The sequence below is a fragment of the Hylobates moloch genome, unplaced genomic scaffold (assembly GCF_009828535.3).
Source record: "Hylobates moloch isolate HMO894 unplaced genomic scaffold, HMol_V3 SCAFFOLD_12, whole genome shotgun sequence".
Taxonomy (NCBI): Eukaryota; Metazoa; Chordata; class Mammalia; order Primates; family Hylobatidae; genus Hylobates; species Hylobates moloch.
The window spans coordinates 93,305,124-93,317,060 of record NW_026652287.1 but is presented as its reverse complement, the minus strand read 5'-3'; the positions used below and the strand labels follow the sequence as shown (position 1 = coordinate 93,317,060).

Genomic DNA, 11,937 nt, shown 5'->3' with positions numbered 1-11,937 from the left:
CCGGGGCTGGAGTTCGGCGAGGCCTTGGGACTGGCGCTGGAGCCCAGCGTGGGATGACCGTGCCCCGGAAACATGCCAGTGAATGGAAAGAAGCCAAGGTCCCCTCCCTCCCTCCTTATACCCTCAACTTTGCCAATGAGGACCCTAAATACCGGCTGCACTACAGGGAATTTAACTACATACACCGTCACCAAAGTTACAGCCTGGCCAAGAAATGCCAGGGGACGTTGCGGCGATTGCAGACTCCGCGGTGACTGTGTAGATACGTCCAGAATTCGCCCGTGTAGCGCGGGGAGAGGCGAGAGTGAAGGCCTAGAAAGGTTAAGACCTTAAGTGTTTTTTTTTCTTTGTTTTCACAAATGAGGGGTAGGCAAATTTCCTTTTTTTTTTGTATTTAAATTTTTAATCTTTGGTTGGGGATGGCTTGTATTTTTTAAAGAGTCAACTGTAGCTTAAACATTTCTTTGAAGCTGTCTATAACATCCCCCACTTTGTGCCACCTTCCGGAAAGTATTAATACTGGCAATGGCTAATAGTTGCGAAATGGTTTTCATGTGGATCTCATGCTAAGTAACAGCACAGCTGGATGCTGGGGCCACAGCACTAAAATATAATGGGATTTCTGCTATCTGGGAGCTTACAGTACCTTGGGGACTTGGAACAAACAACCTCTACAATTCAGAGTGTTAGAAGGGCTAAGATAGGAGCCAGGAGGCCTGATCTTAAGGTAACTCAAGAGAAACCCAAACTCAGGCCATCCTGCCCTTCCACAGAGGCCCAGGTTGCTTGGGTCCTGACTTGGTTGGTTGGTTTTTCATCCCTTGAGGGCCTATTGTGTGCCAGGCACTGGCATCTAACAAAACCAGTCAGCCCCTGCCTCTCCAGGAGGTAGGCACCTGAGAGCAAACCGTCAAATATTAAATGATCACACGTGTACACGGAAAACTACAAATGTAATGGGGTCTAAGGTAGTAGAGGGTTTCAGACCAGATTTGACCATACCTGCAGTCAGAAAAAGGTTATTGGGGCAGCAAGACAGGAGCTGAGGGCTGAAGGAGGAGGAGCTAAATTGACCAAGAGCTTTCAAGGCAAAGGGAACTGGGATTTCTGCAGAGCCCAAAGTGGGAGGGAGTGAGGAGAGTTCTCAGAAATGAAAGAAAAGGCCAGTGTGGCTGCAGAGCAGAGGGAAGCCGGTTCCGCCTCCGGCAGAGGGGCCCGTGAGGCCTGACTGAGAGGCTGGGGACCACTGGAGGGCTCAGAGCAAGTACTGGTCTTTGTAGTCTCCAGTAGATTTGGGACTGCTGCATCTAACTCATCTTGTTACTCCCAGAGCCCAGCAGATGTAAGTTTGTAGAATGGGTTAGTGTTGAATAAATAATTTAAGGAATGAGGCTTCACCACAATTAGAAATTTTATCAAGACTGCGCAGAGATGTTTTCCAAGCCATTGATTTCTTATTGAAGGCACTTGAAATTTAACTATGTCCAGGATTTACAAACACAGGCAGAAAACATCTAGCTGGGGAGTCCACTATGGCTAATATGTGATATTATTTTTGGATAATTGGTTCATATCAATAAAGTTATTAATCCTGGCTTGGTTGCACAGGCTGGAGTGCAATGGTGCTGTCTCAGCTCACTGCAGCCTCCGTCTCCCAGGCTCAAGGGATTCTCCTGCCTCAGCCTTCTGAGTAGCTGTAACCACCACAGTCGCACGCCACCATGCCTGGTTAATTTGTGGATTTTTTAGTAGAGATAGAGTTTCACCATATTGCCCAGGCTGGTCTTGAACTCCTGAGCTCAGGCGATCTGCCCACCTCAGCCTCCCAACGTGCTGGGATTACAGGCGTGAGCCACTGCACCGTCCTCAGTATGGTCTTTTTTTTTATTTTTTATTTTTATTTGTTTTACTATGGTCTTTTTAAATGACAAGAGATTCCATTTCCTTTGTTTAAAACCCTTCAAAGATTTGGCTTCTAGTTGTTGCTCAATAAATACTAGTTGGCTGAATATTTGTTCACTCAAGTCTTTCCCATTTATTAATTACATGAGGGAAGGCATGAATCAGAATTAACTGAGAAAAAAAAAAGGGAAGATGCTCAGAACCGAATCACGGAAGGGAGGAAAAACAGCAGCTCCAAGGCAGTGAGTGTGAGCCACTTGCTTCAGCTTCTTGGCCACTGGACTTGGTTTAAAAATCTTGGCTTCAGGTCTCACATGTACCAATTGCGCTCTCTCTCTCTCTCTCTATATATATATATGTTATATATATGTTATATATATTAGTTATATGTATATATATATATAACTAATTACTACTATTTATATTTGCTTCACCTCTGAGCCTTGTCTTTTCTCACCTCTTAATTGAGTATAATATGATTCATGGTATCTTGTACAAGGCCTAACTAACATACCAGAGTGAGTCTGAAAGTGCTTTGAAACTATAAAACATTTAGAGAAACATAAGATGTTATTAACAAGGAAATTTCCATTGGAGATCTCTCCTCCCTCTCTTCCTTTTCCTCAAAGCGTGGAAGAGTAATTGAGAGGGCTATGGATTTTAACACTGTGGAGGGAAGGATCTTAGATTCTGCAATGAATTAAACTGAAGAATGCTTTCATAATATAAATAACCACCTCTCTCCCATACTTATTTATTTGGTTGGTTTATGCAATTATTGGGGAGAGATCTAACAGAAAAGGAAACTTGTCTGACTAAAATGAGAGAATAGGCTGGGCGTGGTGGCTCATGTCTGTAATCTCAGCAATTTGGGAGGCTGAGGCAGGTGGATCACCTGAGGTCAGGAGTTCGAGACCAGCCTGGCTAACATGGTGAAACCCCATCTCCACTAAAAATACAAAAATTAGCTGGGCGTGGGGGCGTGTGCCTGTAATCCCAGGTACTCAGGAGGCTGAAGCAGGAGAATCGCTCGAACCAGGAGCCGGAGGTTGAAGTGAGCCGAGATTGCACCACTGCACTCTAACCTGGGCCACAGAGCGAGACTCTGTCTCAAAAATAAATAAATAAATAAATAAATAAATAAATAAATAGCAAAAGGCCAAATTACAATGCTAGGTGTTCATTTTCCTGTGTCAGTTCCTCAGTATCAGGGTGCACTGCCCCAGCTCAGAGCTCCCTGCTTAGTATTTAACACATAATACGCATCTGAAATGTGCTTAGGCACTTTTCAAAGTTTAGATCATATCTAGCCAGATCACGCTTGAGATAGACACAGGCTTGTTTTTCCTCCCCAGGTCCAGTAAAGACTGGGCTACACCGGCTGGTTCACTTGGGGATCAGAGTCCAATTTCAGATTAATCTTTGTTTAGTTCGCTTACCACAATATTGTCTTACCTAGAACTTACTATATACAGAGTTATTTCTTATGCTATTTTCATCTATTTCTAACTTTCAGAAAAGGAAACAGTTTAACATTGGCTGAATAGGATACTTTTCTCCCCCAGGGTGTTTTGACAATGTAGCAGGGTAGCTTGGAGGAGGCAGGATCCTCAGCAATGCAGGACACTTGTTGCTTTCTCTTGTAACTGACTCAGAATGTTACCATACAGTAAGTTCCTTTTCAAGATAAAACTGTGACAATGACAAAAGTCTCTTCCTATGTCTTCCTAATGATCATAATGGCTATTCTTTATTGAGTGTTAGCCAGTGCTAGGTGCTTTGCATGATCTCATTTGACTGATCCCAGCATCAGCCTTATGAGGCAGCTACTCTTTATTGTCCCCATCTACAGACTAAGAAACGGGGCAGCCTTCTTTCTATGTTGCCCAAGTTTTTACCTCCTGCATTGTAATATTACTGTGAGCTTGTCCTGTTGCTTCTATTACATGGTAATTATTAGTTTGTATGTGTTAGATACTAACCCAGGAGTTTCTTTAATTTTTAAATGAAAAGAGAACTTTGTTTTTTAAGGGGGGGATCCAGAAGATAAGCTCATAAGGTGAGAAATGGAAGTAGAAGTCTTCATTATAATTTCATTTAATCTAAAGTGATTTTTTTCTTTTTCAAAAGAATGGTGTGAGCAAACTGAAAATTAAAAAGCCTTAAATTAAAACACTTTAGAATTAAAAATTCAAAAAAGGACTAATCAATCTGACCAGCATTTGTAAAACTTTAAAAGCAGACCTTTTGATTTGACTGTTTATAAACGTCTCTTACATTGAAATAAAGAAGTGATTTTCAGATTTGCAACTTATTACCTATTTTCTCAATTCCATTTACTGCAGAGCATTTGTTTTGCAAGCATCATGTTTATATGCAGCTCTCTGTGGCTAATGAATATGTTTACTGGAAGTACATTTTTTCTTTCCTTCTTTATCATTCAGGGAAAGGTATATGCCAAGTAGCTATCTCCTCGCAAAGGCATGACTTGACATTTTCGTAGACTTCTTCAGGCCAGCATTTTGAACTCTTGCCTCATCTGGAAATGGTTGTTTTTGCTACATAACAATTTTTTTATTTGAGGGCAAAGGCTAAAAAACGACAATGTTGCCCATAAGAGACATGCTAATTATCACAATAAATGGACATTGGTTTTTTGGAGGTTTGTTTGTTTGAGACGGAGTTTCACTCTTGTTGCCCAGGCTGGAGTGCAATGGCGCGATCTCAGCTCTCTGCAACCTCCGGCTCCTGGGTTCAAGCGATTCTCCTGCCTCAGCCTCCTGAGTAGCTGGGATTACAGGTGCCTGCCACCAGGCCTGGCTAATTTTTTTTTATTTTTTTTAGTAGAGACGGGGGTTTCACCAGGCTGGTCTCAAACTCCTGACCTCAGGTGGTCCACCCATCTCGGCCTCCCAAAGTGTTGGGATTACAAGCGTGAGCCACCACACCCTGCCCTTGTGTGTTTGTTTGAGACAGGGTCTCACTCTGTTGCCCAGGCTGGATGGAGCAATAGTCTTGATCATGCCTCACTGCAACCTCTGCCTCCCAGGCTCAAGCGATCCTCCCATCTCGGCCTCCAGGTAGTTGGGACTACAGACATGCACCAGCATGCCTGGCTAATTTTTGTATTTTTGGTAGAGATGGGGTTTCGCCATGTTGCCCAGGCTGGTCTCAAACTCCTGGGCTCTAGTGGTCCTCCTGCCTCAGCCTTCCAAAGTTATGGGATTACAGGTGTGAGCCACTATGCCCAACCAGGACCTTGTTTTGATGCAGATTCAAACACACCTTTTTTTTTTTGAGACAGGGTCTCACTCTGTTACCCAGGCTGGAGTGCAATGGCATGATCTCGGCTCACCGCCACCTCTGCCTCCCAGGTTCAAGCGATTCTCCTGCCTCAGCCTCCCAAAGTGCTGGGATTACAGGTGCCCACCACCACACCCAGCCCCAAACAACAAACTTTCAAACAATTTTTTAATATGACTAATTTTTCCCAATAGGCAAGCAAAGATTTTTAGGAGGACATTTATAAGGACAATTAGGGAATGTGAACACTGAATATGTGATGATATTAAGCATCTGTTTTTGCTTTTGGGGCAGTGTGCTGATGTTCAAAAAAGGAGTCCTTATCCTTTAAGCATATGTACAAAAATATCTGCAGCTGCAGTACTATGATGGAGAAAAATCTAGGTTGTTGGGGGCAAGGAAAATGAGTAGGAGTGTGAAGGAAGCTAGATTGGCCATTAGTTGATTATTGTCATAGTTGAGATATGGTTGCATTCTTATTTTTTTTTTTTTTTTGCATTTCTTGAAATTTTCTATAAGTGTTTAAAATATTAAGTTGTAAGCCATTAGGAAAATTGGGGAGAGGAAGAATGTTTTGTAGACATGGACATGAATCCCCACACTGCTAGAATACAAGTTGTGTACACTTCTTATATTAGAGCCTGGAATGGCTGTTTAGAAACTTATTTGATCAGAAATAGAAAAGAACAATATAACTTCATTAGTTTGGTTCTGCATATCTGAGTTTACCTCTTTCTCCCTTCTATCTAAAAGCTGAAAGGACAGCCAGGTACGGTGGCTCACGCCTGTAATCCCAGCACTCTGGGAGGCAGAGGCGGGTGGATCACCTGAGGTCAGGAGTTCCAAATCAACCTGGCCAACATGGTGAAACCCATCTCTACTAAAAATACAAAAATTAGCTGGACGTGGTGGCGGGTGCCTGTAATCCCAGCTACTCGGGAGGCTGAGGCAGGAGAATTGCTTGAACCCAGGAGGTGGAGGTTGCAGTGAGCTGAGATCGTGCCACTGCACTCCAGCCTGGGTGACAGAGGGAGACTCTGTCTTAAAACAAACAAACAAACAACAACAACAACAAAAACCCCCCAAAACTGAAAGGAACATCTTCACTGGCAGGTATAAAAAAAAAATCCTAGATTATGTTACAGTCATTTTGTTACTATGTTGGGCCTGGCCAACCTCAGGAAACAGAAACTCTTTGACCTTCTCCCTCCTTTCACCTGCTCCAAGGTAGGACTGTAATCTTTCTCCACCTTTCTGATTGTGATTCCTAAGACCCTCATTCCAGAGAGGGTTCCGCCCCATACCCTGGGGGAAGGAATGCCAACACTATGAAGATTCCATAAACACACTGGGTTCAGAGAGCTTCCAGATAGCTGAACACAGGGAGGTTCTTAGAGGGTGGTGTACCCAGAGAGGGCACGGAATCTCTGTGCTCCTTCCCTGGGCACTGCTCCTGGCATCTCTTCGTCTGTATCCTTTCTAATATCCTTCATAATAAACCAGTAAACGTAAGTGTTTCCCTGAGTTCTGTGATTTGCTCCCAGCAAATTAATCGAACCCAAAGAGAGGGTCATGGAAACCCCAACTTGAAGCTGGTCAGTCAGAAGTTCCAGAGGCCTGACCTTGTGACTGTGGGGGATGGGGTCCAGCCTTGGGGGCTGAGCCCTCAACTGTGGGATCTCACACTATCTCTAGGTAGATAACCCCGGAATTGAATTAGAGGACACCCAGCTGGTATCTATTGCAGAATTGGTGGTGAGGAGAAGCCCCAATATTTGGTCACAGAAGTCTTCTGTATTTATGATTGTTGTGTGAGAGCAGAAGAAAAACACAATTTGAGGATTTTCTGAAACGTATGTGCATTGTTTTTTGTAGTTTTAAAAAATACTATCACCAGGCACAGTGGCTCACGCCTGTAATTCAAGCACTTTGGGAAGCCGAGGTGGGCGGATCACTTGAGGTCAGGAATTCGAGACCAGTCTGACCAACATGGTGAAACACCTTCTCTACTAAAAATACAAAAATTAGGTGTGGTGGCAGATAACTATAGTCAGCTGCTCAGGAGGCTGAGGAATGAGAATTGCTTGAACCCGAGAAGTGGGGGTTGCAGTAAGCCAAGATCCAAGATCATACCACTGCACCCCAGCCTGGGTGACAGGGCAAGACTTGGTCTCAAAAAATAAAATAAAAAATGCTATAGGTTACTACCAGCAGAAATCCCTCAAAAGGTGTCTCTGAGGGCAGGGCACAGTGGCTCACCCCTGTAACTCCAGCACTTGGGAGGCTAGGCAGGTGGAGTGTACTGTTTGAGCCCAGGAATTCAAGACCAGGTGACACAACATGGTGAAACCCATCTCTACAAAAAATACAAAAAATTAGCTTGACATGGTGTCATGTGCCTATAGTCTCAAATAATTGGGAGGCTGAGGCAGGAGGATCACTTGAGCCTGGGAAGTCGAGGCTGCAGTGAGCTGTAGTTGTGCCACTGCACTCCAGCCTGGGTGACAGAGTGTGACCCTGTCTCGAAAATTAATTAATTAATAAATGATGTTTAAAAAATAGTTTTAGTCTGGGCACAGTGGCTCACACCTGTAATGCCAGCACTTTGGGAAGCTGATGGGGGAGGATCACTTGAACCCAGAAGTTTGAGACCAGCCTGGGGAACATGGCAAGATGCCTTTTCAGTAAAAATAAAATAAATAAATAAATAAATAAATAAGGGGCCTCTGAAAGATCATGAACCTCTTGAAATTGTCAAAAGATTCAAACACTGTAACATTTGAAGAGGTTTATTCTGAGCCAAATATGAGTGACTAAGTCTTAAGACAGCCTCAAGAGGTCCTCAGAACAGGTGCCCAAAGTTGTTGGTTGCAGCTTGATTTTATACATTTTAGGGGGACAGATAATCTCTCCTGGATGAAGAAAAGATTTGGAAAGGAAAGGAGATTTTCTACAGAATGTAGATTTTCCCCACAAGAGACAGCTTTGCAGGGCCATTCCAAAATATGTCAAAGAAATGTATTTTGGGGTAAAATACTTGGATTTCTTTAAGGCCTTGCTATTTGTCATGTGATGGTATACTACAGTCAGTATATACAGTCAGGTTGAGATTTGGTATCTTCTACTAGAAGTGTCTGTTTTGTCAGTCTCAAGATCTCTGTTTTAATGTTAATGCTGGTCAGTTGAATTCTAATGGGAGAAATTAAGAGAAACCTAGAAACCTAAGAGGTTTCCTCATACCTTAAAAACAATCTACAAGAGATTCAGGGGGTGATGGGCTCTTGCTTTTCTATTATTTACTTACTCTTATTCACTACTTTTTTTATTTTTCATTTTATGGCAGAAGGAGAAGGAGAAGGGGACAGAAGGAGAAGGGGACAGAAGGGAGAGAGGAAGGAGAGGGAGAGGGAGAGGGAAAGACAGGGAGAGAAGGAGAGAGGGAGAGAGGGAGAGGAGAGGGAGAGAGGTAAGGAAAGGGAGGGAGGGTGAGGGAAGGCAAGAGAAGGTGGGAGTGAGCCAGAGAGAGAGAGAGAGAGCGCGTGCACACACAGACTTACTACATTGATAAAATTATATCCAAAGTTTCAAAATTTTTAGGGAATAAGCACAAAAAAACTATTATTTTTCACATGATAGTAATGCTTGCAACCATATCATACAAATGTAGATTATTGTAGAGTCAAGATATTCCAAAAAATAGTAATATTAACATTCAATTTTACAGTTCAGAGAATAAGAGCAATTTATTTCAAAGATTGGATAAATTAGTGGGACTGGGTCTCCTGGAACATCAGATGAATGTTCATTTCAACACAAATATGATGGGAAACACTATGAAGGACATAACAGAAATAAAAGACAGTTATTAACCTCAAGACACTTGCTATCTTTTGGGGAAACAGGAAATAATACAAGGGAGTACAGCAGTATCAGGTATAGTCTTGAACTGAGTATTGTCAAGTGTCAACTTGCAACCATGTTCATAGGCTAGTTGAGGGTTCTTGGAAACTGCTCTTTGACAACAATAATACATGTGTGCACACACACATCCTAAGTGAAAATAGCTTTTTTTTTTTTTTTTTTTTTGAGACCAGGTCTCACTCTGTCACCAGGCTGGAGTGCAGTGGCGCAATCTTGGCTCACTGCAACCTCTGCCTCCTGGATTCAAGTGATTCTCCCACCTCAGCCTCCCGAGTAGCAGGTGTGCGCCACCACGCCCGGCTAATTTGTGTGTTTTTAGTAGAGACAACGTTTCACCATATTGGCCAGGATGGTCTCAATCTCTTGACTTCATGATCTGCCTGCCTCAGTCTCCCAAAGTGTTGGGATTACAGGCGTGAGCCACAGTGCCCAGCCAAAAGTAGCTTTTAATATGACTTTTCCTTTCTATCTTAAAAAGAAAATCAATAATACTTTCAAGTATGATATAGAGTGGACATGTCCTTTTTCTGTTGTATGTTCTCCAAGAGTCTTTTATATTATAGGTTTATAGAAAAGTCATATTATTTACAAAGGGAGACCTACATACACAAATGCATTTTATATAATGCTCAGCTTGAAAAAATTATCTATATAATTTTTTAAAATTGTTATTTATTTATTTATTTATTTATTCATTTATTTATATTTTTTGAGGTAGAGTCTCACTCTGTTGCCCAGGCTGGAGTACAGTAGTGTGATCACAGCTCACTGCAGTCTCAACCTCGTGGGTTCTATCCATCCTCCCACCTCAGCCTCCCAAGTAACTGGGATTGCAGACCCACACCATCATGCCTGGCTAATTTTTGGATTTTTTGTAGAAACAGGGTTTTGTCATGTTGCCCAGGCTGGTATCAAACTCCTGGGCTCAAGCAGTCCTCCTGTCTTGGCCTCCCAAAGTGCGAGGATTACAGGTATGAGCCACCACATCCAGCCCTTTGTATTTTTAGTCATTTTTAAAGAAGCATTGTTCTGGTTGGGCGCAGTGGCTCACGCCTGTAATCCCAGCACTTTGGGAGGCTGAGGAGGGCGGATCACGAGGTCAGGAGGTCAAGACCATCCTGGCTAACACGGTGAAACACCGTCTCTACTAAAAATACAAAAAATTAGTCGGGCGTGGTGGCGCATGCCTGTAGTCCTAGCTATTTGGGGCACTGAGGCAGAAGAATTTCTTGAACCCAGGAGGTGGAGGCTGCAGTGAGCCAATATCATGCCACTGGGCGACAGAGCAACATTCTGTCTCAAAAAAAAAAAAAAAAAAAAGGCCAAGTGTGGTGGGTGACGCCTTTAATCCCAGCACTTTGGGAGGCTGAGGCGGGTGGATCACCTGAGGTCAGGATTTTGAGACCAGCCTGGCCAACATGGCAAAACCCTGTATCTACTAAAAAAAATACAAAAATTATGTGGATGTGGTGGCGGGCGCCTGTAGTCCCAGCTACTTGGGAGGCTGAGGCAGAAGAACTGCTTGAACCCAGGAGGTGGAGTTTGCAGTGAGCCAAGATGGCGCCATTGCACTCCAGCCTGGGTGACAGAGTGAAACTCCGTCTCAAAAAATAAAAATAAAAAATTAAAAAGAGATACTGGCTTTTCCTAATTTTGTTTGTCATTTAAATCTCAACAGATTTTCAAATATGTTACTTTATGTACATATTCATCTTAATTCCTCTTATATATACTTGGAAAATGAATGCTAAAGTCATCTTTTATTCCTACTTCTATGTAGGGTTTTTTTTTTTTTCTTTTGAGACGGAGTCTCGCTCTGTCACCCAGGCTGGAGGGCTGGAGTGCTGGAGTGCAGTGACGCTCAGCTCACTGTAAGCTCCACCTCCCAGGTTCACGCCATTCTCCTGCCTCAGCCTCTCCGAGTAGCTGGGATTACAGGCGCCCGCCACCACACCCGGCTAATTTTTTATATTTTTAGTAGAGTTGGGGTTTCACCGTGGTCTCCATCTCCTGACCTCGTGATCCGCCCACCTCGGCCTCCCAAAGTGCTGGGATTACAAGCACGAGCCACAGCGCCCAGCCAGTTTTTTTTTTCCTTTTAAGAGACATGGTCTTGCCCTGTCACTCAGGCTGGAGTGCAGTGGCTTGATCTCTGCTCACTGCAGCCTCAACCTCCCAGGCTCAAGCAATCCTCCTGCCTCAGCACCCTCCACCCCTAACCTCCAAAAGCCCAGCTAATTTTTGTGTTTTTTGTAGGGACGGGATTTTGCCATGTTGCTAACTAAGGCTAGTCTCAAACTCCTGAGCTCAGGCAATCCGCCTACCTTGGCCTCCCAAAGTGCTGGCATTACCGTCGTGAACAGCCTCGCTTGGCCTATGTAGGTTAATTAGATAAGAAATTTTAAAAAATCACCTGGGCCTGGTGGTGCCATGTACCTGTAATCCCAGCTACTCAGGAGGCCGAGGCACAAGAATTTCTTGAACTCAGAAGGCAGAGGTCACAGTGAGCTGAGATCGCGCCACTGCACTCCAGCCTGGGTGACGGAGTGAGACTCTGTCTCCGATAAAATACAATGAAATAAATTAAAAAATTAAAAAATCCAAATCTGGAAAAAACTTGGAGATACTTTAAGATAGACTACTTTGATATGTGCTTAAAGAAATACTCAGGGTTTATGGCAGGTTTGAAAAACTGAAGTATAAAACTTCCCTGAGCTATCCAATAGCAGAGACAAAACCCATGTCTCTATGGACTCTCTGCCAATGCCATCTGTCAAAGCCACGGTGACAGTTTAATGTGTCAGAGGAACA

At 43.4% G+C, this 11,937-nt stretch overlaps 1 protein-coding gene across 1 annotated transcript in view; it reads left to right on the top strand.

The window, feature by feature from the left end:
- The first annotated feature begins 20 nt into the window (after positions 1-20).
- The window catches only part of LOC131380755 (uncharacterized), a 517,791-nt gene continuing 505,874 nt past the window's right edge, over positions 21-11,937 (top strand). The window contains exon 1 of the mRNA XM_058425058.1: positions 21-320. Within this exon, the coding sequence (XP_058281041.1) occupies positions 73-320 (248 nt within the window). The 5' untranslated portion in view covers positions 21-72. The remainder of the gene's footprint in view (positions 321-11,937) is intronic.